Raw genomic sequence first — 26,841 nt, 5'->3', positions numbered from 1 at the left:
AATTAAATGTCAGTTTTTTTCAGTGAGAGATCACCCTATTTCTTACTGTAACCCTGACCCATCCCCTTCACATTCCTTATTTTCCTTTATCTTGCTCTATTCCCCCCACCCCATAGCAGTTACCTTCTAACGTACTAAATAATTTACTATGTTTATTTTCTAGGTTTGTCCTCTCACTTTTAGAAGATACGTTCCATAGGGCAGGGATTTGTTTTGTTCACTGATGTATCTCAAGCACCTAGAATAGTGCCTGGCTAATAGTAGACCCTCAATAAATATTTGTTGAATGGATAAATATGCAGAGGTCTCAAATTGGCAGTCCCAGAAGCAAATTTTGCTTACAATGTTGTTTTTTTATCAACAATTTTTTTAGTAGTCGATTTTTTTTTTTTTTTAGTTGGAGTCTCGCTCTGTCGCCCAGGCTGGAGTACAGTGGCACGATCTCAGCTCACTGCAAGCTCCGCCTCCTGGGTTCACACCATTCTCCTGCCTCAGCCTCCTGTGTAGCTGGGAATACAGGCGCCTGCCACCACGCCCGGCTAATTTTTTGTATTTTTAGTACAGAGTTTCATCGTGTTAGCCAGGATGGTCTCGATCTCCTGACCTCATGATCCGCCCGCCTCGGCCTCCCAAAGTGCTGGGATTACAGACGTGAGCCACCGCGCCCGGCCCAGTAGTCGATATTTTTTAAAATTGGTGAGATTTACTACAAAACTGTCTTTCCAGTTTCTGTTCAAAAATCATACGATACAGCACCATCAAGTCTGCATTCTTGCATGGAACTGGATGGAATTGAGTTGTGTGGACTTCCTTTAGATAAGGTGTGAGCTTTCCTATTTTGCTACAGCCCTACCCTGCCACTCCACTAATTTCCATAAGCCCCCTTCAGGGGCCTAGACAATTAGTTTGCAATTCCTACCCTACAAGGATCCTGGGTTATTAAGGGTAGGGATGATAATAAAAATACTCAACTGGTATGAACTGGGAACCAACTAATCAGGTCACCACTGGGTCAGAGCCTTGGAAGGGTCAGATACCAACTCTTTACTTGCTGGATTTTGGGGGAAGGGGAGTGTCCACAGAGGAGGAGGGTGGGTGGGCACAAGTGCTCAGGCAGGGCTTTTGGCCAACCAGTACATAAGTCTTCAAGTTCTATTTTTTAATCATTCATACAGCCATAACATGCATACTAGTTGAATATGAGCCTTGGATAAGGGATTAGGGTAGATAAGCAGCAGAGTGGAGTCCTGAGGTGACATAAGGGCTGACCCCTTATCCATGTCATAGTGCCCACCGGGTCACAATGCCACCAGGTTGCCTAAACCTCTGCCACCCACCTGTGAACTTCACTTTGCCACAGGGAGGCACTGAACTGAAAAACTGCCTTGTAAGAGGTGTCGCCCCTCTGTCTACTCCCTTTCTTATATCAAGAGGGGAAAAACACGTAACTACCTCTACCCGATCTGGTCACCATACGCCTATTACCTTTATTGTTACAAGTACCGGATCACCCTCCGGGAGAAGATGCTGCCTCGCTGTTATAAAAGGTACTTGTTTTCATCTCTATTTGTAGTTGTTTATATAAAATGTAAGGAAAAAGTAAAAGAATTTGAAAGAATTTCCCAAATGGCAAGAAATAACAACAGAATAGGGGGTGGAAAGCTGGCATGGAACTTTAGAATTTTTCCATCTGGTTGGGCCCAGGAACATAGAAACAGGCTGGACAACAGAAAATACAGAAGATCATGCCAGAGCCTGGTACTGTGTATCTTCCCACCTCAGATTCCAAGATAAACTAATTTGGGTCTCTTTCCCAACCAGCATCACTTATAAGGAAGAGGAGGACTTGACACTCCAGCCCCGTTCCTGCCTCCAGTGCTCCTGAGTCCCTAGTAGGCCTCCAGGAGGGCAAAAGCACCGAGCAGGGTAACCACGACCAGCTTAAAGAACTGTATTCGGTAAGTGGACTGTGAGCTAGTGCTGTGACAGGGCAACCCTTTTCTTGCATACCTTGCAGAGGAGGGACATTAGCAAGTTGGAAGATGAATTACAGAGGTAGATGGAATCTTGGAACGCATGTGTAAAAGCTACTTGCTATATAGACAAGGATTCTGGCCCACAGACTGTAAAATCAAGGTCATACAGATGGTAGTGAAAATCAGGATGGGAAAAGAGGGAGTGGGGACAAAGGTAAAACAAACTCTATAGGACTTCTGGGACATAAAGCTGTTTATGCCAAGATCCTGCTTAAAGATGCTAAGCAGGATCTGGAATCCAGAACTTACCCACATGTCATATTGCAATAACAAGCCTGGTTGTAACCATGGCATTTTAAATAGAAGAATTTAGAGAAAACCCATATAATGAAAAAAGTGGAAATTATTAGTGAGAAAGGAAGCACATTATAAAGCTTTGTTTAAATCCTAAGCTCTCTGATGTAAACATTTCTAAGTTCCTAAATGGTTATTGTACTCCTGGGTTGAAGTCAGCAGGCAGTAATACTGCCTCAGCTGGATTATTTGATATAAAGGAGAACTCCACAATAGGCATAGGCTATTAGTTCCTGGGACTAAGGGATATTATTGCATCTTTAAGATCTTGGCTCCAATTCTCCCAGGCTCTCCCCATCAACGCCCACCTTGCTTCAACAGATACACCCCAATCTGCCTGAGGTCTGATTTGAAGACTAGAGGAGCATTTTTACTCCTTTTCCAGGCTGGGAACTTGACGGTGCTGGCTACTGACCCCCTGCTCCACCAGGACCCAGTACAGTTAGACTTTCACTTCCGCCTTACCTCCCAGACCTCTGCCCATTGGCACGGCCTTCTCTGTGACCATCGACTCTTCCTGGATATCCCATATCAGGCCTTGGATCAAGGCAACCGGGAAAGGTGACTGAGCCTGGATGGGAGAATGGGGAGGGAATAGGTAGGGGATTTCACCCTTCTATCCTGTCATAGTACATAAGGCTAATTCTGGAGCTAGATATAAGCAATCCATTCACCTGGCATGCAGACAAGCCTGTGAGCTGAGCCAGGATCTGGGGTTCAAGGGATAAGAGTCCATGGGAAGCTGGACTCAGATCCAGAAATAGTTGAATAACGGGAAGTACTTTCTAGCTGTTCATCTCAGTAGTCCTTTCTCCCCAGACCCCTTCTGTGGCTTACATCCAGTGGTGTGCAATCTCTTGGCTTCCAAGAAAAATCTACCAAAACTAGTTTAGCAACTTTCATTTCCTGGCTTGGGTGGGTGGAGGGCAGAAAACGACCAATAAGATTTTTTCTGCTCCAAGTAGGTGTCTTTCTGGATTCTGAGTTGGCCAAATTTTTTTTTTTTCAGTATTTATTGATCATTCTTGGGTGTTTCTCGCAGAGGGGGATTTGGCAGGGTCATAGGACAATAGTGGAGGGAAGGTCAGCAGATAAACAAGTGAACAAGGGTCTCTGGTTTTCCTAGGCAGAGGACCCTGCGGCCTTCCGCAGTGTTTGTGTCCCTGGGTACTTGAGATTAGGGAGTGGTGATGACTCTTAACGAGCATGCTGCCTTCAAGCATCTGTTTAACAAAGCACATCTTGCACCGCCCTTAATCCATTTAACCCTGAGTGGACACAGCACATGTTTCAGAGAGCACGGGGTTGGGGGTAAGGTTATAGATTAACAGCATCCCAAGGCAGAAGAATTTTTCTTAGTACAGAACAAAATGGAGTCTCCTATGTCTACTTTTTTCTACACAGACACAGCAACAATCTGATTTCTTTATCTTTTCCCCACATTTCCCCCTTTTCTATTCGACAAAACCGCCATCGTCATCATGGCCTGTTCTCAATGAGCTGTTGGGTACACCTCCCAGATGGGGTGGCGGCCGGGGAGAGGGGCTCCTCACTTCCCAGAAGGGGCGGCCAGGCAGAGGCGCCCCCCACCTCCCGGATGGGGCGGCGGCCGGGCAGGGGCTGCCCCCCACCTCCCTCCCGGACGGGGCAGCTGGCTGGGCGGGGGCTGCCCCCCACCTCCCTCCCGGACGGGGCGGCTGGCCGGGTGGGGGCTGCCCCCCACCTCCCGAACGGGGCAGCTGCCGGGTGGAGACGCTCCTCACTTCCCAGACAGGGCGGCTGCCGGGCGGAGGGGCTCCTCACTTCTCAGACGGGGCAGATGGGCAGAGACGCTCCTCACCTCCCAGATGGGGTCGTGGCCGGGCAGAGACACTCCTCAGTTCCCAGATGGGGTCGCGGCCGGGCAGAGGCGCTCCTCACATCCCAGACGGGGCAGCGGGGCAGAGGCGCTCCCCACATCCCAGACGATGGGCAGCCAGGCGGAGACGCTCCTCACTTCCTAGACGGGATGATGGCCGGGCAGAGGCGCTCCTCACATCCCAGATGATGGGCGGCCAGGCAGAGATGCTCCTCACTTCCCAGATGGGGTGGTGGCCGGGCAGAGGCTGCAATCTCGGCACTTTGGGAGGCCAAGGCAGGTGGCTGGGAGGTGGAGGTTGTAGCGAGCCGAGATCACGCACTGCACTCCAGCCTGGGCAACACTGAGCACTGAGTGAACGAGGCTCCGTCTGCAATCCCGGCACCTCGGGAGGCCGAGGCTGGCAGATCACTCGCGGTTAGGAGCTGGAGACCAGCCCGGCCAACACAGCGAAACCCCGTCTCCACCAAAAAAATACGAAAACCAGTCAGGCGTGGCGGCGCGCACCTGCAATCCCAGGCACTCAGCAGGCTGAGGCAGGAGAATCAGGCAGGGAGGTTGCAGTGAGCCAAGATGGCGGCAGTACAGTCCAGCTTCGGCTTTCACAACTTTGGTGGCATCAGAGGGAGACCGTGGAGAGAGAGGGAGAGGGAGACCATGGGGAGACGGAGAGGGAGAGGGAGCGGCCAAACATTTTAACTGTTTTTCTGTGGCTCCTAGTTTGACCGCAACCCTGGAGTACGTGGAAGAGAAGACAAATGTGGACTCTGTGTTTGTGAACTTCCAGAATGATCGGAATGACAGAGGTGGGGATCTGCTGTTCTTCCTTGCTTTTCGCGCTGAGGCAGCTGGATAACTCCTTTTCCTTTATAGGAGACCCTCTTCCCCTGTCTTTAAAAATGCACCCTCAGGCATTTCAGGGATTCTTTTCTTCCCACCCACCACGAAGGTGGGAAGTTGTAACTTGTTCCATCAAGTTACAACTGGACTCTGAGGAAGCCCCTGCAGGTGGTGTTAGGGGCCAGACTGAAGGAGCACTGGTGAGATTACACAGAATCCATTCAAGGGATGTGGCCAGCAGGACAAAATGGATCTCAAACATATGGAGCACCTACAATGTGAAAGGGTCAGACATAAGGCCAAGGGAACGGGGACATATTTAACCGGATGCCTGGAGCATATGTTACAGAAACCAAAGCCTCTTGCCTCAAGGAGTTCAAACTCTGTTGGATATAAGGGATGGTGAATAACCATTCATAAGTGATAGATACTATTTCAGAGCTTACTATGCCATCATTGTATTAGTATATAGGTAGACCTCACTAATCTCTAGTGTTAAGCACTTCATGAACATCTCATTTCATCTTAAATTCTGTGAGGAGGAAGGTTCTATGATTTATAAATGGAAAATTCTATAGATGGAAACTGAAGTTCTGCAGGACTAACTCACAGAACAAGTGTTAAAACCAGAGTTAGAGCCTAGGTCTGTCGGACTAAAGCACATCCTATATGCCTGCACTACACTGCTTCCCAGGGCCACTCCCTAGTGGAAGAAATCAAATCTGGGGGCATACATGTATTGAGTTTTAAAGCATGTTCTAATCATTTGTTCTATCCTTTCACAGGTGCCCTGCTGCGGGCCTTCAGCTACATGGGCTTTGAGGTGGTCAGACCAGGTCACCCTGCCCTCCCTCCCTTGGACAATGTCATCTTTATGGTGTATCCCCTTGAAAGGGATGTTGGCCACCTGCCCAGTGAGCCTCCTTGAACATGCTTATTCCAATGCTTTGAGGGGCTGGAAGCCTTGACACATGGAATCAGGGGCCTGGGATGTGATTCAGGACACTTTCCATCCTAGGAATAAAGGGTAGTGCAATCATCAAGTGTTCACGGTTTCTTGGAGGGGTGGGTAATAGGGTTGACTGGAGAGGGACATACACCTTACAGAGCTAAATTCACTGAAAAGATCACAGGGACCTGAACTACGGAGGGAAAGTACCTAAGGATTTTTGGTTCCCTTTGCCTTCCTCCATGCCCCAAACTATTTCCCCATTTATTCTAACCATTTACTGAGCACTAATCAGTGAACTCCCTAGTTCAGAAAGACTGAGCTTTGTTAGGCTGTTTTTATCCATATATTTCAGTTGAGGTGCTATAGATGTGGAGAAAACCAGAGAAGGCACATAGATCTCTTGGCTTTGGCCCAAGTTGGGGGATCTCAACGGACAGAATAGGTAACATAGAAGAGGGCATTCCAGGCAGCAGGAAAAGTACTGGGTTATACTAACAGAATGACAAAGAACCCATCAGAATGGGCTGTAAACAGGTAAGACTTAAAGGCATATTAAAGAAAAAGACTTTTATACATAGTAACAAACTGCAGGTAAGAATGAGACATTACTCATTTTCCAGGGTAGGAAGTCTTATGAATGATTTATATCAGGGACCTCTAAAGAGTAAAGGTTCCCTACGGAACTCTGGTAGCACCAGTTCCAGGGCTGAGCATGCTTCAGCGAGTTCACTGCAGGCAACATCTGAAACATCAAATAAATGGAAGCTCCTTAAAGATTCCTCCAAGAGTACCTGAACTACTCACCAGAACTGTTCCTTCACTAGAGCCTTTCTGCTAATTGGGACTGAGATTTTTCTTTTCTTTTTTTGGAGACAGCATCTTGCTGTGTCACACAGGCTGGAGTGGAGTGGTGCAATCTTGGCTCACTCACTGCAACCTCTGCTTCCCTGGGCTCAAGCGATCCTCCCACCTCAGCCTCTCAAGTAGCTAGGACCACAGGCACACACCACCACGCCTGGCTAATTTTTTTGTATTTTTGGTAGAGATGGGGTTTCAGCATGGTGCCAGGCTGGTCTCGAACTCCTGAGCTCAAGCAATCTGCCCGCCTCGGCCTCCCAAAGTGTTGGAATTATAGGTGTGAGCCACTGGTGCCTGGCTAATACTGAGATTTTTCTGAGAAAATAAATTTTGAGAATCGTGGTTGTGAGAAAATATAGTTGCCATGTAGTATAGAGGTAGACATTACGAATCCCTAAATTTTAAAAAAAGACCTGTGTAAGGCATCCTTATGTGCTAGTTTTAAATTTTCTAGTTTATCTTGCTTTATCCTTAAAAAAAATTCACTTGCCATTTTTCTACCATCCACATTACTATACATTTATATTTACTTTCAAGCACCTCAAGTACTTCAAGCCTCTCATTTGAGCCTCACAGTACTGTCAGAAAGATGCTATAAGGAAACACGTTAAAATTTTGCAAAAAGTTTACAGTGGAGATCTACTCCTTAAAGATTCCTCCAAGACTACATGAGCTACTTACCAGAGCTGCTCCTAGAATCCAGGTTTCTAGAATCTTAATCTGGGCCTTTTCTTTTGAATAGTATAGGTGGGGTCTTACTCACACAGCCTAAACCTAAATTGGTTCTGGTTCCTAGTGAATTTTTTTTTATGAGACAAGGTCGTGTGGTGGTGCAATCGGGGTTCACTGCAACCTCCGCTTCCCAGGTTCAAGTGATTCTTGTGCCTCAGCCTCCCAAATAGCTGGGATTACAGGTGCCTGCCACCACGCCCAGCTAATTTTTGTATTTTGTATTTTTGCATTTTTTTGAGACAGAGTCTCGCTCTGTCACCCAGGCTGGAGTGCAGTGGCACGATCTCAGCTCACTGCAACCTCCACCTCCCAGGTTCAAGCAATTCTCCTGCCTCAGCCTCCCACGCAGCTGGGACAACAGGTGCATGCCACCATGCCTGGCTAATTTTTTGTATTTTTAGTAGAGACAGGGTTTCACCATGTTGGCCTCAAGTAATCTGCCTGCCTTAGCCTCCCAAAGCGCTGGGATTACAGGTGTGAGCTACCGTGCCCAGCCAGTGAATGGTTATTTCTGAAGTGACTTTAGAGAAAGAATATGAATGTGTATATGGGAGGGACACTTGTTTCATAGATGTGATCCTTTCTGTGAGGCAGTTGGCAGTTTTCACCAGATTTAGGCTCACAGCCTGCTTCCACCTTGTGATTCAATCAGAATTTGGTTTTAGAAAATTTTCTTGAGAACTTTATTCAGCAAAAAAATCCTCCAAATGATTCAAACAGGACTGTATACTCTTCCTCTCTCTCCACGGGTGTATATGTGTGTATACATATAGATATTATACTAGCAATTTAGAAAATTTCCTGAGCCTCCTGTCTCCTTTCTACTTGTATTTTAACTAAAGGTTACAGAGAAATAGCTGGAGCAGTTTCAAAAGCCTGTCTCCAATAACATATCAGCAATTGAGGCTGGGAGGCAGTATTCTCTTCCCACTTCCTGAGGCTTTTAAATATAATTATGCTAATTTTTGCCTTTGCCTCCTGATTCAACTGGAGTCTTTGAGTTCACCACTCAAAAGCTTTCCTTAACCAGAGTCACCTGATAAGGTGAGTCAGAAGTCTGCAGAATCACTTCCAATGACGAAAGCCTGACTGTTTCCCAGCCTCGAAAAGGATACAGCCTAGTAGTAATGTGCATCATGACTGGTAGAGGGGACTGAGCCTGACGTTGAACAGCCTGGAAGTAACACAGCAGTATTCAAACACTGGAGGGTTGGGGAGGGATCAGGAGGTGGGATGGGGGAGACACACTTGTAGTGTGGTAGTCCAATTTTTTTGTAGTCTGATGGGAGGAGAATATTAATTTGGTCCACAGCAAGCCAGACTATATGTGTAATAAAGGAAGGACTGCATGGATCCTTTATCATACACTCCTCTCCTCCACGCACCAATTCCTATGCCAAATCCTGCCAAAGACAGAAATACACAAAAAGCTTGAAAGTGCTCAATCTGAGAGCAAGTTAAGCTGCAGGAAAGCAGCTGCAGAGAAGTATATTAAGACAGGGCACGGGAAAGAGGGAATCAAAGCAAGTGCCCCACTGTCACCCTCATTACTTTCCTGTTGCTACAGATAGATGATAGCTGCACTCACACAGCAAAGCAGATGGCTGAGCAAGCTGAAGCCCAGACTTCAGAGTAAGTAGTCATCTTCAAGGTTATCATCACCAGACATGGAAGCAGCTTCTATTGAAGATAAATAAGAAGGAGAAAGTTAGACACTGCCCTATTCTAGCAGGCAGTGCCAGCGAGGCTCAAAAGAAAAATGGACCTCTTGGTACTCAATGACCTGACTAGGAACCAAGCCTTCAATTAACCTCCCTACTCTGGAAAGACTGAGTGAGAAAAGTTAATCTCCAAAGATGCTCTAGGGAGGAAATACTGCTTGTACCTGATAAGCTGAGGCAGGACAGGGTATGTGTTCTCTCTCCAGAGCTCTTTTTGGTCTCAGTGAGCAACGTGCTGAGAGAGGCATCTGTTTCTGTGGCCTGAGTGGATGAAAACAGGAAAAAAGGAGGAACATGTTGGCTTTTAGGAAAAAAGAGGCCACCCTTTCATTCTTCTCATAGGACCTGGTTAAGGCAGCTGCATTTGGCTACCAAGAGGGACAAAATGCTCCTTTGGTCAACTACTGGAGGAGCTCAAAGTCCTTAGGAAAGCTAACACAGTATCAGGACTAGAAGCCCTTAGGGTCTATGTGCTAGATTTGCCTGGAAGCAGCACCCTATATAACTACAATAGCTCACCATGTCCTTCAACATGTCTGGGACAGCTCTGTTTTCTTCTATGTCTTCAGGAAGCTCAATTGCGTATCCTTTGTGTACTAATTCTAGCCCAATATCAAGTTTCTGAGAAGAAAAATGAAAAGGGAATGATGTTCTCTCAGTAAGCAAGGGCAAATTTGAGGAAACAAGGCAGAAGGACTGATACTTTAAAGACATTCCTTTGGTGAGATGGTGAGAAGGATCTTACAGTAAGAGTAATATCAGATAAGGGTTTCTGAGAAAGAAAAAGTAAATTAGGCTATAAATATACTGAAGATATGGCAAGCAGTGAGTGAATGCCAGTCTTACCTTCCCATTGCTAGTATCATATAAGTAGATCTTTGGCCAAGTTGAGATCCCAGTCTGGACATAGCTAGAGATCTTGGCTACCAGAGGCTTCCAGTCAGCACAATGAGTGAGTCTATCAAACTCATCCAAAGCTTCCTCTTCCCACTGGTCACCTGGCAAAAGATTGTAGGGGTTACTGCTGATAGGGGTGGGGCTTATACCCTGGAGGGAAGTTGGAACTACCCTTTTCTACTCAGGAAGGCACCTGTGTCTTCTCTGGTTGGGTTGGGTCTGCCAGGCAAGTTTCTGGCTGCTGCTAGTGCTGGTGAGGAAAAGGCACCTGAGTCCCCAGAATTTAAAAAGCCTGGGAATGTGAGAATTCCTTCCAATGAACTGTATGAAGTTATTCTATTTGGAGGTAAGCTCAATAGGTGGCATGACCAATTTACCTGAGGGAGCGATCCGTGCCAGACTACATTCTATTGCTTGAAATGGAAGGCTTAGGAAGTCACTCCTGAAGTAAAAGAAACTAAAATTAGAATCCTGGGGCCAAAAACATCTTCTTATATTGCTGCTTTCAGAAAGAACCAACTAACATGAGACGATAACCATCTGCTCTCTGTAAACAGGTTCCCTTCCAAATCCCCCTGACAACTGCCAACAGCTCACCACCCTATGGCGAGAACTGAGTCAGCAGTTGGGATTGAGCTGACCTCAGCACTGACCTGAGAGCCCTGAGGTCCTTCAGTGGGCAATCTCCATTATCTCCAAAGTCAACAAAATAGAGGTCCAAGTTCCCATTCTCCAAGGTGCCGAGGACCCGGGCTCGATACCAGGAACCATTTGTAGGTAAAGGTGCTGCTACAATGTCTCCTACATGCACAGTCAAGTCTTCAGGCTGTATGTGGGAAGGAGGAGAAAGGCAGAGAGTTACAAAGTGGTAGGCTCATAAACAGAATTGCAGGAGGAAGAAAGAAAAGTAGTTGCTCCACAGGGAAAGGAAGAGTACAATGAAAAAGATATGCCTTCTTTTCATTAAACCCCAGCCCTGTCCCTATGGCAACTCACCACACTATTCTCATAGTGCTGGGTCATCTCATTGACAAGCTTATCCAATTGCAGGCTGCGGGAGCCAACGATCTGGATCCAGAAGTGGTTAGGGTGCTCAGAAGCAGAAACGTAGACTTCTAGGTACTCATCAGCATGAAAACTGAAGTCAGGACTGGGGACTGAACACAGAGATAAGGGTGGTGGCCACATCAGACCCATCTCTGGTTGGAATGAAGAGACTAACCAGGGTAGTGAGAGGTACAAATACCAATGGCTGTTACCATTTTAAAATGGCAGGAGAGGCAACTGGATGAATCAAACAAGAATATCCTAAAGAAAGATACTAAGCTATCCTTTGTACCTTTCCATGTAACTGAGTAATAACAACTTACATTCTTTGTCATGTGCTACATATTCAAATCAGTCACCAATTGTACAGAAGGTAAACCTCCATATGCTAGCTACAGCATGGATCAGTAAAATGGTAATATGGACAGCAATCTTTACATGGACAGTGACGGACATGGACCTGTTCCAGATCCCATTCTACCACTGACTCTTTACATGACCCTGGACAAGTCTGTGAGCTTCTTGGGGACCCAGGTCCTCTTTGCCCACGCCAAAACCTATGTACAGAAGAGAAAGCTCACAGCCTTTTCTTTTTCAATAGTGATGATTTTTAAAAACAGTAATGAAAAAGGCAATATAAAATCTGGCTGAGAATTTTACTTGTTGATAAAGTATGTCTAGGCTGGGCATGGTGGCTCATGCCTGTAATCCCAGCACTTTGGGAGGCCAAGGTGGGTGGATCATTTGAGGCCAGGAGTTCGAGTCCAGCCTGTCCAACATGGTGAAACCCCATCTCTACTAAAAAATACAAAAATCAGTTGGGTGTGGTGGTGTGCACCTGTGGTCTCATCTACTCGGGAGGCTGAGGCATGAGAATCACTCGAACCTGGGAGGCGGAGGTTGCAGTGAGCCGAGAATGCACCATTGCACTCCAGCCTGGGAGACAGAGGAAGACTCTGTCTCAAAAAAAAAAGTATGTCTAGAGGAACAATATCATGTAAATCCAATTATTTGATGCATTACTCATTTGTTTCCTGTGTCAGCATTATTTTGCCATTTTCATCAGCTGTTTTATATTTAGAAAAATATTTATGTTTAGTATTAATTCAAGTAAAATATTATTACCAGTAAGGAATATCTGTGATGATAGACATAAGTGTATTCATGAAAAAAGACTTTTTATTGCTTCCTATTTTGGGTAATCTAAGCCAGTATTTCTTTTTAAAAAAATAGTTAATTTTTTTTTTTTTTTGAGACAGGATCTCACTGTCACCCAGGCTGGAGTGCAACGTTGCAATCCCAGCTCACTGTAGCCTCGACTTCCTGGGCTCATGTGATTCTCCCATTTCAGCCTCCCAAGTAGTTGGAACCACAGGTTGCGCCACCATGCCCTAAGCCAGTATTTCTTTTTTTTTTAAACAGAAAACCTAGGTTATTTGTTAAGCTGTTACAAAAACAAAACAATTACCATTTGAAGTACTTTGAGGACTTTATCCCAGACTCATTTGTTCTGTTACAGAAACTAACCTAAAAGGTTGGAAATTAAAGGATATAACCTAAGAGGTTATAACAGAGCGGGCTGGTAAAACATGGCGAAAGGAGCTCTCTCTTTCCCACCCTGTCTACTTATACCTCCAAGCTCCTGTGCATTCTCACCACATAGGTCTGCTAGCTTACAGAAAATGCATATAGTGAAGGCAGGAATTATAGGCCTACTCAGAGGGTACCCAGACACAGAAAGTTTTGGGGTAAATAATAAACTACAAATATCCTCTTGGTTAATTCATTTTTGTTAATAAAGGTCATGTATCTATCTTTTGCTGGTGACAACTTGTCTCAATATAGTCTGTCTCAAGAAAGAAGTAGTTCAGGTTGGGTTTGGGAAAAGGAAGAAGACTTTCATCAACTTTGCTTCAGAGTGGAAGAGGCACCAAGTTCTCTCCTACAATTAGGAGCAGAATCTTATACCTGCATAAATCATTTTCAGTGATCAACATCTGCATCCTCAAACTGTCCAGCAACTGTTGGTGTGGATTCTACCTCCATCCCATCTTCAAAATATCTTACTGAATCTTCTGTCCTGACCCCAGCCATATTATACTGGCTGCTCAGACTGAGAAAGCATTCCTTCTAATCTCTCCAATATCTAAGCCAGTATTTCTATCTTCAATGATTAATGGGATCCCTCTTTGTTACATACTTTCAAACATGGACATCTCTGGGATGGCCTGGGCTCCAGACTTCTGAAAGCTGTCATCACTAGGTTTCTCCCAGGAACCTTCCTTTGACACTACCACAGCCATGTCGCCTCCTCCTTTGGGTGGAGGAGTCACCAGGGGTGCAGTCGGCTCCATGCTAGAACTGGTGTTTTTCCATAAAGCTGGCTCTCCAGCTCCACCTGGCTCTGTCACGTCTTCTCTTCTCACACTGATTGGCTGTTTGCGTGGGACCCTGGTTTCTGCAGAATGAGCAATTCTCTTCCGAAGTTCTTCATCTTCTGAAACTTTCTCCAGTATCAAATGCTGTGGAAAACAAGAGAAAGGATGATATTCTGACCTGGGATAGAGTAAAAGGATGTTCTCATGCTCAGGTATAATTCAAGTCTATTAGCTACTTGCCTTGGCTGCTGCCACTTCCTTCTGTGTTCCTGAGATTTTTATAAGTCTTGATAGTAGTAATGTCCCTTCTGATTCTTTGTCACAGGTAATTTTGGCTCCAGAGGCCTTACAGATAGAACGAATTGTCTCGCCGCCTCTCCCTACATTAAACAATATATAAAAACCTGCCCTTCCCTCCTGGCCAACCTTAGCTACTGGAGAAATCACTGTTTTGTATATACTAGGAGAAGAGAATCAGTTCTCATTTCCAAAGTGAACAAAATACAAGATGTTGAATGGAAATCAGGAGCTACTGAAATCATTACTGTGAAAAGGAGAATACCATATTCTTTCCTTTTTCCATTTTATTTAAACTCTACACTTTGGCTAACTTCATGTCATCTTCATTTTGACCACTCAGCATGGCCATATCAGGTCACAAGAAGATATGCTACATAGTGTGTCAGAACACCGGATCCAGGACAGGACATTTCTCTGCCTCTAACAGCAGCACTAAGCAATGCTCTAGGGGAAAGCATAAAAGGTACCCTCTAGAGCACTGTCTTGAAAGACTTGAGATAACATGAGCATCCCAAGCTTCCCTTTAAAAATCAATTATAAGGTAAATATAATACATCTACTAGAACCCTCAAAGAATGAATTTGTAAGGTTCAGATCATACAACTTCTTGAGGAAACAGGTTTGGTTTTACCACCAGTTCTACAAACAGTAAACCTCTGGTCTCAATGTCCCTTTTTTTCCCCTCACATGGTGAAGGGGAACTAGGCCAGAAAAAACCCTGGGAAGGTGTGAAAGAGGGGCAAAGGTAAAGAATAAAGGAAACAATAGAGGAAGCCATCCAGTGGTACCTATGATTCTGCCCACAGATCTCTGGGGAACTGAAAGCTGCTCAGACACTGGGGTATTCTCTGTCAGGATCTGATGGATTGCTGCTTTGGCCTTGCACACCTGAACAGGAAAACCACTGATAAGCAGCACTCGCTCATCGCCTACATCCTCTGTGTCCACATCAATCCGAGCACCTGTCTGTTTCCGCAGCTGCAAAGAAAAGGACATTTGGCACTACATTCTGGAAAAGCTCCCATTTGAGCCCAGCTACAGATACTCTAAAACAAACCCTGGAGGTAGATAGAATTAGCCAAAGGAATCAGCTAATACTATCTATACAACCAGTCCTCAGTTACTTTATATACAACCTCAGTTACTATCTTACTTTATATACAACCTCAGTTACTATCTATACAACCAGTCCTCACTTTATGGAAGGAGATTAGTAACAAATGTAACCCCAAATAGCAGTGAATTCAAACCCATTTATCTTTGTGTTTAGAATCCTTTCCCCTTACTAATTTTATTTGGATTAGAGAATCAAATATTTTGTTTTCTTGACATTTCAGCTGAACAATGGAAGATGGTAAGAAGAACCAGGTAGCCATTCAATATTTACTGTCAATTAATGAGAGTTCATTAATTCCATAGTAGAAAAGGATAATTTGACCAGGCGCGGTGGCTCACGCCTCTAATCCCAGCACTTTGGGAAGCCAAGGTGGGTGGATCACGAGGTCAGGAGATCGAGACCATCCTGGCTAACATGGTGAAACCCTGTCTCTACAAAAAATACAAAAAATTAGCTGGGAGTGGTGGCGGGCACCTGTAGTCCCAGCTACTTGGGAGGCTGAGGCAGGAGAATGGTGTGAACATGGGAGGCGGAGCTTGCAGTGAGCCAAGATCACGCCACTGCATTCCAGCCTGGGTGACAGAGCCAGACTCTGTCTCAAAAAAAAAAAAAAAAAAAAAAAAGGATAATTCAAGTTATACCATGCTGACAATCACCAAGTCAAAAACCCATATTTCAAGCTAAGTCATCCTTTCTCTAGGGAGAAGTACTCTTCTCTAGAAGGGAAGTAGCTAAAAAGTTTAGTTAGCTAAAAAGTTCCTCTATTTGTTCTTTTAAAAATATACATAGTGGCTGGGCCCAGTGGCTCACACCTGTAATCCCAGCACTCTGGGAGGCTGACGCAGGCGGATCACCTGAGGTCAGGAGTTCGAGATCAGCCTGGCCAACATGACGAAACCTCGTCTCTACTAAAAATACCAAAAATTCGCTGGGCGTGGTGGCGGGTGCCTGTAATCCCAGCTACTCGGGAGGCTGAGGCAGGAGAATCACTTGAACCCAGGAGGCGAATGTTGCAGTGAGCCGAGATAGTGCCATTGCATTCCAGCCTGGACAACAAGAGCGAAACTCCATCTCAAAAAAAAAAAAAAAAAAAAAATATATATATATATATATTTTTATATATATATATACACACACACACACACACAGAGCATGTGAATGTTTTGTGATATGGGGTCAGTGGAAGGAAACAAGAAATCAATAAACAGAATCAATCCTTGGGAAAGCAGACTGCCTACTCACACACTTACCTGTTTAATATTGGCTCCTTGCCGGCCAATGATGAGTTTCACAGCCTCCTGGGGAACCCGCATCTCTATCTCAATGTCATCTTCCCCAACAAATGTCAGCCGCTCTTCTGCACAGATCATTGTTCATCAGATCAGACTTAGATAACACCCAAAGCTATTATAACTACCAGTCCTCCCCAGAATCTGGCTGTCAAAGAGACACTGATCCAAGAGATAAAGTGAGGATCTCAACCATAACAACAAGGAAAAGTGGCATCTGAATGGGAATTAGAAGGTCCCAAAGGATCAGAGATGGGCATTTTCTCTGGGACACTGTTTCAGATGCTAAAATGGGAAAAGCAGATTCTGCAATAAAGAGGTGCTGGGGTTTGGGCAAACTACTTCTCCCAAGACATGATTATTGGAGAAGAATGAAGGCCAAAAGTTACCTGAGGGGTCCATTAGGCTCAGAACTTCTCCTGACTGATAGGTACATAAGTTATTTCTCTAGGTCCTATTCTCTAGATCCAGCCTTTGAGGTAAGTGCCTTCTACTAACAACTAATTAGAGAAAAGGAATATATAAAAGAGATGAGTATAGAAATTAAAAAAGAACTCTTTGCTGTGTTGATGTTGCTGAAGAAAGCACATCAGTGGAGTTATAAAATGAGTTCATTTCATAGACTAGCTTACTTTGCTATGTAAGAACATAGCAAAGACTAGGCCAGGTGCAGTGGCTCACGCCTGTAATCTCAGCACTTTGGGAGGCCGAGGCAGGTGGATCACTTGAGGTCAGCCACCCTGGTGGTGAAACCCCGTCTCTACTAAAAATACAAACATTAGCCAGGAGTGGTGGCACACGCCTGTAATCCCAGCTACTAGGGTGGCTGAGGCAGGAGAACTGCTTGAACTCGGGAGGCAGAAGTTGCAGTGAGCCGAGATTGCTCCACTACACTCCAGTGTGGGCGACAGAGTGAGACTCTGTCTCAAAGAAAAAAAAAAGACTAAATAATTTTAGTCAAAGATTCCTCACAGAAAGTCAATTAAAATACCTGGGTCAGGCATGGAGGCACATGCCTGTAATCCTAGCACTTTGGGAGGCCAAGGCAGGTGGGTTGCTTGAGCTCAGGAGTTCAAGACCAGCCTGGGCAACATGGCAAAACCCCATCTCTACAAAAAATACAGGCCTGTGGTCCCAGCTACTTGGAGGCTGAGGTGGGAGGATTGCTTGAGCCCAGGAGGTCGACACTACAGTGAGCCAAGATTGTGCCACTGTACGCCAGGCTAGGTGACAGAGTGAGACCCTGTCTCAAAAAAACCCCACAAAAACCCCAAAACAAAACACACACAATACCTGGCAAGGAAAGAGTTTTTTTCAATTTAACAAGGCAGGAGCATGTCTGAACATTTTCACACACACAGTCATAGGGTTCACGTACCTCTGCTTTCCCTATACCTGCGGTATAGGATATAGGCAACTGTTGCACTGGCTGGGATCCCAAGGCCCAGGGCTATTTTCTGAATGGTGGACAGGCTTGTCCAAGAAGTCCGTTCAGTAGACATTTTCTGCTGTACTCTTTGACTTATATCCTGAAACAAGCAAAGCAGGGAAAAGAGGGAGGTTTCATCTAATCCTTTTATGAATAGCAGAGAGGCATGGGAGCACATTATTACTGAAAAGACTACTACTGCCTACCTTCCAATTTCAAGAGCTTCAGCAATTTCAAAATTTATTTCATATAAAAAGGGCTCAGGGTATTTTTTAAAAGTTAGCTAAGGTACACATAGAATTAAATAGAAGCATACTTCACTTTCCCCACCCAAGTCAGTTTTAAAAGACAAAAAAAATTAAATGAATCAAATATTTGAAATATATATACTTAGATTTCATATTAAATTATTTAAAATTACTTATCTAAGTCCTTTTATGCCTCCAGGGCTTTCCAGAAGCTGCTGCCTCTGCAAGAAATGCCATTCCAGGCTTAGTAAAGGCCTTACTATTTATCTTTGTTGGAAGTACAGTCTTCATTTACTGTCTCTACTTTTGGTTTCTATTTATTTACTCTTTAACAAACAGTGAAATGGGGTTCTTCCCTGCTCCATCGCCCAAACTGTAACTTCCCAGATTATCAACCTAGAGGTCATGCATGGAGCCTTAACTCACCCATCTCTCTGCGGTAGCAGGAAGGTGGCCACTCCCTCCACAAAACTCTTTCCTTGGTTTCTGTGCCCTCTTTCTCTTGGTTTCCTCTTATTTCCCTGGAGGGTCCTTCCAAGTTTGGGCTTCTCATCCTGTGCCATCAATTGTTAATGTCACTCTGCTCTCTTTAGACCATTTCATCCACATATGTGGGTTCAATTACTACCTATATGTTAATGACATCAACAATGCTGCATCTGGCCTGATTCAGAAGCTCAAATCTTATTTAGACCACTGCAGTGGACTTCTTACAGGCTTTTGTGCTGAGTTTCTCTCTGACACTGTATCTTCATTTTGCTGCCAAGCAAATTTTAACATGTTCCTCATTATATTTCCTTATTCCACATAGTTTCTCAGCCTCCCTCTCCACTCAAACGTCTCGTGCTGCCTCCTCCAACCTCTCTCAACTGAGGTCCTTGCTATTTCACTAAAAAAGGAGAGCATTCAGAGAAAATATCCACAAGCTTCTACACATTTGCCCACCTTCCTCCACCTGTGCCTAAATGCTTGCTGTTCTCTCCTGTGACCACAGATGAACTGTCTCTGCTCCTAGCACTGAAGTCTTTCATAAAAGCACTGCTCCACAAGTTCTCCTTGCTTCTCCTGCATGATTAACGTTTTCTTTCCTCTCTACTGGATAGTCCCATCAGCAGACAAACATTCTCTGTTCTTAAAGAAAACCCTTCCTGGATTTCACTTCAACTACTTCCCATTTCTTTTCTTCCTTTTAAAGGAAAACTTGAGTGTCAATATATCTGTCCTCAAGTTCTCTTCTTAAATCCACTCTAACTGCTCACATCAGAGTCACCAATGATTTCATACTGCTCAATCCAAAGATCGATTCTCAGTTTTCATCTTACCAGATGTCCCCACAGTATTTGGCACAGCTGATGATTCCCTCTTCTCTGAAACACTTTCTCCATAGCACACCCTCCTGGTTTTCCTCTTTCCTTTCTGGCTATTCCATCAGTCTCCCAGTTGCTGGTTTCTTCACATTTTTCTAACCTCTAAACACTGGAGTGCCTCAGGGATCTGTCCTTCGCCCTCTTCTGTTCTACCTCACTTTCTTGGTGATCTCAAGTCTCATTCACAGACTGGCTTTAACTCCTATCTATATGCTGATAACTTCCAAATTAATAGATCCATGTAGGACCTTTCTCAACTGCCTACATGGATCTCCATTTGATGTCTAATAGACATCTCAAACTTAACACTGAGCTCCTGATTCACCCCCTTCCCATAATCTTTGCCATCTCAGCAAATGGCAATTCCTTTTTTTTTTTTTTTTTTGAGACAAGGTCTTTCTCTGTTGCCAGGCTGGAGTGCAGTGGCACAACCATGGCTCACTGCAGCCACAACCTCTGGACTCAAGCAATCCTCCCATCTCTCAGCCTCCCAGTAGCTGAGACTACAGGTGCATGCCACCATGCCCGGCTAATTTTTGTATTTTTTGTAGAGAAAGGGTTTCACCATGTTGCCCAGGCTGGTCTCGAACTCCTGGGCTCAAGTGATCCACCAACCTCAGCCTTCCAAAGTGCTGAGATTACAGGTGTGAACCACTGTGCTCTGCCTCGACTGCATTCTCTTACTCCCTTAGTCATCCTCTCTCTCACACTGCACACCTAGCCTGTCAACAAATCTTATTTGCTCTACCTTCAAATTATCCAGAATCTGACCACTTTTTCTCTTTGTAGTTCTATGACCCTGCTCTAAAACACCATTATCTTTCCCCTAGATTACTGCATTGCTTAATTACGTTCCTGCCTTTGCCATTGTCCATTCAGTTTATTCTCAACACAAGAGCTGGAGTAAGTACTATGTGCTAGATGCTACTGTGGCACTAAAGACACAAAAATGAAGAGATAAATGTGTTGAGTAGCTACTATGCCAGGCAAATTACATAATTTTATTTTACAGTCATATAACCCTGTAAGGCAGGAAATATTAATCCCATAGAAGAGTACCCATGCTTGAAGAGGTTATCTAATCTCTAACCCAGAGTCTGGGTTATTCTTGCTTGTAAAAAACCTTGTAAAGTGATTTTAGAACTCCTTCCCCACTCTTCCTTTTACCTAAACTCTTAGGGTAACAGCACCTGTATTTTCATTCTTTATTTTGATCAACATATTCAATTCAAAATTAATACTGGTAGAAAGTACTGTAGGTGGTTAAAAAAACACTGAAGACTAAAAAACTAAAGATAGGTGATAAAAAACTGAAAACTAAATACCTGTATTTCCAGATATTACAATCTAGTAGAACAAAGCAAGCTGGCTTTAAATGAGATTTGCTTAAAAATGAGTAAATGTAACTTATGCCATAATTTACCTTCAGGTACAAAAATTCAACCCAAATAATTATAATAAACAAAAATGTATTTCACCCTGGGGGGAAAAGCTGGCTATATCCTGGTAAGGCTAAAAACATACTCATTAATACAAAACCTACTCTGGAATAAAACTTAGGCTTTCAGGGAAAGCACAGTCAATCTGGAAGAGTAAAGAGAGAAAGGAGAACATCTAGCACTGAAATCTCACTGAGGAGCAGATATAGTCAGGTAAGGGAGGCTGGAGGTAGATTTCTTACAACAGTCATCCTCTCTTATCCTCGAGGAATATGTTCCAAGAACCCCAGTGGATGTCTTGGAGTACTGAAAACTATAGGTTTTTTCAATCTGATAACCAAGATGGCTACTAAGTGACTAAGAGGCGGGTAGCATATACAGCATGGATATGCTGGACAAAGGCAGGATTCTCGTCTGGGCCAGGATGGAGATTTCACCATGCTAGTCAGAATGGTGCACAATTTAAAACTTAAGAATTGTTTACTTATGGAACTTCCCATTTAATCTTTTTGGACCAGGATTGACTATGGGTAAGTGAAAGCAAAACCACGGAGAAGGGGAGACTACTACACTGTCATACAGATGACCAGAATTTGCATCTGGCCTCACAGCTTTACTGATCAATAGAACTGAATAAAGTTCTTCAGAGAACTACCAGAAGTTTGCCAAATCTATTTTTTCTATATCCTGGTTTTAAACAAATTTAATCCACCTTCTTGCCCGGACTCAAAAGCCTGAGCAAAAAATAAAACGGCCTTTTACTACCCGAGGTGGGGGATGGGTACCTCTTTTCAAGGGTGTCGTCTATTTTGGGTCATTAGTTACTCAGTGAATTCAGTATATCATTTTTAGAGACTATCAATCTGAGGGAATACTGTTCTCTCCCGACCTTTTTAGAATGTAGGACAGAAAGGGTTGAGTTTAATGTAGACTGTTTGTTTTCATTTATGAGGTTCTTTCCCCAACTCATTGGATAAGCTTCTCTTTTTTTAAATACACTGCAAATAAAAGCTTTCACCATCCTGAAAGTTTGGATGGTATTATATAAGCATTGTTGTATATACCAAAGGAAAGGAAACAAGTTGTTTCATAAAGGAGATTTTTGACTTAAATAATTCTTGAATACACACCTCCCAAACTGCTACTTTCCTACACTGAGATGGTTTATTCTTGGTGTCTAGAAAGAATTTGACTTCTTTTGTCCCGATTACTTTAGATATATATATTTTTTGAGACGGAGTCTCACTCTGTTGCCCAGGCTGGAGTGCAGTGGCACGATCTCAGCTCACTGCAACCTCTGCCTCCCGGGTTCAAGCGATTCTTCTGCCTCAGCCTAATGAGTAGCTAGGACTACAGGCACCTGCCACCATGCCCAGCTAATTTATGTATTTTTAGTAGAGACAGGGTTTCACCATATTGGCCAGGATGGTCTCGAACTGCTGACCTCATGATCCGCCCACCTCGGCCTCCCAAAGTGCTGGGATTACAGGCATGAGCCACTGCGCCTGGCTTAGGTATTTTCTTATGTGACCACTAAAGTGCAAAGCTTGTTTCCATTATTAATGCGTCTTGGTTAAATAGTGCTAGCTCTTTCTTGTGTGCTGAGCACATTGGGGACAGAAGGAGGAAGAAGAATTTCTACTTGGAAACATTCATAGTCTAGGAAACATAAACACCAAAACAGGCTGGGCACAGTGGCTCATGCCTGTTAATACCAGCACTTTGAGAGGCTAAGGTAGGAGGACGGCTTGAGACCAAGTATTCAAGACTAGCCTGGGCAACATAGTGAGACTCTGTTTCTACAAAAAAAAAAAAAAAAAAAAAAATTAGCTAGGCGTGGTGTTGCACACCTGTAGTTCCAGCTACTCAGGAGGCGGAGGTGGGAGATGGCTTGAGCCCAGGAGGTGGACGCTGCAGTAAACTGATGACACCACTGCACTCCACCCTGGGCAACAGAGTGAGAATTTGTCTCAAGGGGTTTAAAAAAAAAAAAAAAGTATAGGGCAAGATGTGTGTAGGTTATATACAAATAATATGCATCTTATACAAGGGACATGAGCATCTATGGATTTAGGTTCTGCAGGGTTCCTGGAACCAATCCCCTGCAAATAACGAAGGGAGGGACAACTGTATAAATTCTTGGTCAATGCGACAGTTGAAAGTAGCTAGAACCTTAAGGTTTATTTCTTAGATGGTGTATAGTTGAAAATCATCTCATTAAAATACAACTCACTTTTCTTCTGCAAACCTATACTACATGAATGAACTGCACTAAATGGACATTTATTCAAGCCAATAAATATCGAGTTCTGATGTGTGCTTGACCCTGGGGACACAACAGTCAAGATAGATTTGGCAGCTGCCTTCATGGAGTTTCCTGTCTGGCAAGGAAGATCTTGACAGGCAGGAGTCTTTAGGTCTTAAGGGCTTTGGGAAACTGAAATCTAGCCCTGTGAACACGAATAAACTGGATCTGTATTTTCATGCTGTCTGCTTTTAAAAACTGGCCATAACTGATGCTTATGGGGCATAGAAATCACAAGATTTTATAACTAGAAGGGACTACAGAACTTATTTGATTCCATTAATAACGTTGCAATTTGGGAAACTGCGGCTAAGGGATAGAAAAGGATTGATCTAAGGTCACACAGCTCATTAGTCATTTCTACACAATACACTGTGCAATGGAAATAAGTCTGTTTTGATGGCCAGTCATAATCACACCTCTTTACAGAGGACCAAAGGACTAGCAGCACTTTTGTTTTCCAGTTCTGACACTATCAAGTGCAGAGGGGCCTCTGCAGCCAAGGCCCCTCAATCTCGACCCCCTACACTGGGTTGAATTACATTGCTATGGGCTTCCACAGAATCCCCAATATCCCTTGATAACACATGCCATGCTTGTCATTCTTGATTAACATCTGTGTCCGTGGTGAGGAGAATGAATTGAAGGCAGCAACCGTGGCTGCAGGAGACCAATCAGGGCCTAGTCCAGGTGTCAATGATGGAGATGGAGAACAGATGAATTGGAGAGTTTGTTGTTGTTTATTTAGAGACAGAGCCTTGGTCTGTCACCCAGGATGGAATGCAGTGAATGATAATAGCTCACTGCAGCCTTGAACTCCCGCAGTCGTCCGGCGTAGCTGAGATTATAGGTGCGGTTTTGGCCGACTTCCATTTGAAGCAAAAGGTAAATTTCACTAACTCCTCTTCAAACATTACAAATGAATTTGTGCTAATTGAGTTATCAGCTGATGTCTCAAAAAATGAGACTCTACTTGATCTGTCACTATGGTTTTGTTCACAATTTTCATATCCTTTCAGTTATAAGTTTCTCTTAAAGAGAAATGGAAAATAATATAATGTAAACGGGGATAACTGCATAGTACTGACTGCTAGCTTGTGTTTGATTTTATTACTTAAAAATTGAATGGGAAGGAGGAAAATACTAGAAGTTAAGACCACAGTTTCTAGGGAAAGCTAAGAATAGAAGATGAGGATCATTGCTCAGTGAGGAATGTGGTTAGATAATGGTTTTCAGTAAAAGCTAACTTTGAAATTTCCTGACATTTGTATTGAACAATTGCCAAAAACTATCTGATATGCATCGCTAAGGCTTACTTTATCATTTAAAATGACAGGAGTCAAATAGGATGTGATCAGAAGTCAAATCACATTGTTAGCTCCATGAAAGCATAGATAACTCATTCCAGTATCTCCTAATAACCAGAACCTACAAAGAACCTACAACATGGTGACATGCTTGAATCGAAGCAGCTCAATGTTCTCATCCTTGGTACGTTTATTTTAAATTCAGGAGAAAAAAAAAGTGTCAACCCCTTTCTCTCAAAACAAGGAAAGGGTCTAAAAGTCAGTCTTTGAAATAGGGGTCTCCAGCCAACCCCCACGATGATACCTGGATTAAGGAATGAGGGATACTGGAAAAACAAAAACCCCAATGTATTATTCTGACGACTGTAAACAGCCATCCTATTAGCGATAACTAAAGAAAAAGCTGGGGAAAGTTAAAGGCAAAGTGATATATGGATGGCAGCTCTCAGTCTCAAAAAGGCCCAGTGGAAGAGTCTGAACTGACTCAGGGCAAACACAAACGCTCCCGCACCGGGTCCGTTGTGGCGTAAGCGGGTGACTGGAGCATCTTCCTCAGATACAGTTACGAGTTCCCAGTGGGTCAAGTTGCCCCCGAGCGGCGTCTCACAGCCCAGGGCTCTGACTCCCCCGCTGCGCCCCACATCCTTCCCTCGCCCGGGGCACGCCAGACCCCTCCCTTCCCTCGCTCCCGCATTTCTATCTCCTAGTGGCCAGGGCTGCCCATGACCCTGTCTTTCCCACTCCCCAAACCTTCGGTCTCCATCCCCGCCTTTACCGCTGCTCCAGTCAGCCGTCGAGTGCGCCGCCTCGCGCCTCACCCCAGCTGCAGCCACCAGCGCCGCCGCCTCCCACTCACACCACGACAGTGAGCCCCGCCAGCGGCGCTTCAGCCGCCACTTCCCCGCCCCCGCAGCCCGACAGCACCAATCAACACCCTGCTCGCAGTCCGACCAATCGCCTTCTCCCGTCACAACCAATCCTTCCGCGGGCTGCCCCTGAGCGACGTGGCTGCTGCTAGCCGCTGCCCAATTACCCGGATGGAATCCAAAGCAGGCCCACCCTGTCAGCCAATAAGATCCAGGAAAAGCAGATGTTGTTAACTGAGACCGCACCTGCTGAGAATTAAACAGCCAATTACAAGCTTCCCGGCGTCCTCGCAGACCACCTCTAGGCCAATTACCGAGGAGTTTTCTATCTTCTAACCCTTGGGGGAAAATCTGCGCTGCAGCAGGTGGGACCGAGGCATAAGAGCGTTGAATCATGAGTGGCACCGTTCGCAAAAATTGGTGTCTTTGTACAAAGACAGTGCCACAACACAACTCAGTGACCATCGGGAGAGCAGCCTCATGATGGCCGATGCTCCATCAGTTTTCTCTTGCGATCTTTTGCATAGATCGGTCCGGCCCCGCATATGGCGATGAGGACTCAAGAGACACGGAAAATGTTTTCTTTCTGGAAAACATGAAATAGGCTTTGTAGATGGACAGGAAGTCAAGGGACAAGCGGTGCGCCGCAGAGAGCGAGGACCCACTCTTCTATTCCTTTGCGGAGGCACGGACACACGGTGTGGCCCGAAACAGCGGCAGGAGAGTGAGACCCGGGCTCCGACCGCGGTGGTAAGGGGGCGGCGGGCCGTAGGGGCGCCAGGGGCCCACCCTTCCCTGGGGATTCGAAGAAACGGGTCGAGGCGACAGCGTGAAGGCCTACGCCGGGGGAGGGGGTGGTGGCGGGGGGCGTTTCTGTGGGGGTGAGGAAGGGAGCGGGTCTCCGCAGGCGGAAGTTTGGAAGATTTTATTCCAGACGCTGTCCTGGTCCCTGGACCGTTAGGAACGGTTGGGTCCTGCTACCGCCTCCGTGGGGCGGGGAGCCTCGCGAGACCAGCGCTGCGCCCTACTCGGTCCACCCTGTCCCCGCTCCGCGCTAGGGGCTCACCCTGGGGACAGGGGTCGGGCGATCCTGGTCATTGGGGGATCTTCCGCACTAGCTTCCATCACAATACCTGGCAGGTGATGAGCAATAAATATTTGCTGAAAGAACGCAAGGTTGTATCTTTTGTCAATTAGGCAGATGCCTTTGGGCCTCAGGTTTTGCTTTCTATTAATATAAAAATGTGTATGCGTTTTGAATAAGTAATACATTCACATTCTACAAAATTCAGAAGAAACAAGGTTATTATAGTGAATAAATTTTCCTTCCTTCAAGGCAACTAGGGTTACCAGTTTCTTGTGAAAAATTTCACAAGATATTCTATAGTTAACGTGTGTATATGTGTAATATATAAAGTGTATATATATATATACATACACGCACATATATACACACACATATATTTTTTAACCCAGTTGATAACATACATACTATTTTGCAACTTTCTTTGATACAGTCTGGAAATGTTTCCGTAGCAGCATATACGTATCTGCCTCATAG

General features: G+C 44.7%; 2 protein-coding genes and 1 long non-coding RNA gene across 12 annotated transcripts; 2 read left to right on the top strand and 1 right to left on the bottom strand.

The window, feature by feature from the left end:
* The first annotated feature begins 1,348 nt into the window (after positions 1–1,348).
* Positions 1,349–6,067, top strand: OAZ3 (ornithine decarboxylase antizyme 3). Its single transcript, NM_001172571.2, is given in 5 exon segments — positions 1,349–1,547; positions 1,822–1,958; positions 2,716–2,891; positions 4,909–4,994; positions 5,814–6,067. Coding segments are annotated over 5 exon segments (708 nt in total). The 5' UTR covers positions 1,349–1,380; the 3' UTR covers positions 5,957–6,067.
* TDRKH (tudor and KH domain containing) lies at positions 4,991–26,245 on the bottom strand. Of its 10 annotated transcripts, none has more exons than XM_063797473.1 (14): positions 25,190–25,317; positions 17,698–17,848; positions 16,281–16,387; positions 14,702–14,891; positions 13,854–13,993; positions 13,436–13,757; positions 11,185–11,345; positions 10,842–11,014; positions 10,566–10,630; positions 10,138–10,289; positions 9,811–9,912; positions 9,456–9,552; positions 9,159–9,250; positions 4,991–5,299 (listed from the first exon to the last, which is right to left on the bottom strand). In XM_063797473.1, exons 2-13 carry the CDS (start codon positions 17,819–17,821, stop codon positions 9,198–9,200), a joined length of 1,686 nt encoding a protein of 561 aa, XP_063653543.1. In that variant the 5' UTR covers positions 17,822–17,848; positions 25,190–25,317; the 3' UTR covers positions 4,991–5,299; positions 9,159–9,197. The 10 variants fall into 10 exon arrangements, with proteins under 10 accessions (XP_063653543.1, XP_016782669.2, XP_016782662.2 ...); XM_016927173.4 differs by lacking the exon at positions 25,190–25,317 and adding an exon at positions 25,527–25,815 and having other exon boundaries at positions 5,187–5,299; XM_016927177.4 differs by lacking the exons at positions 4,991–5,299; positions 25,190–25,317 and adding exons at positions 6,533–6,722; positions 25,527–26,245.
* On the top strand, positions 25,394–26,450 carry LOC134808777 (uncharacterized). The gene is made up of 2 exons (XR_010152514.1): positions 25,394–25,645; positions 25,808–26,450. It is a non-coding gene; the product is annotated as an uncharacterized LOC134808777 (long non-coding RNA).
* Positions 26,451–26,841: the final 391 nt, after the last annotated feature.

Source organism: Pan troglodytes, chromosome 1, assembly GCF_028858775.2.
Source record: "Pan troglodytes isolate AG18354 chromosome 1, NHGRI_mPanTro3-v2.0_pri, whole genome shotgun sequence".
Lineage (NCBI taxonomy): Eukaryota > Metazoa > Chordata > Mammalia > Primates > Hominidae > Pan > Pan troglodytes.
Note: the sequence above shows the minus strand (reverse complement) of the source record. Positions and strands in the feature narration are given on the sequence as shown.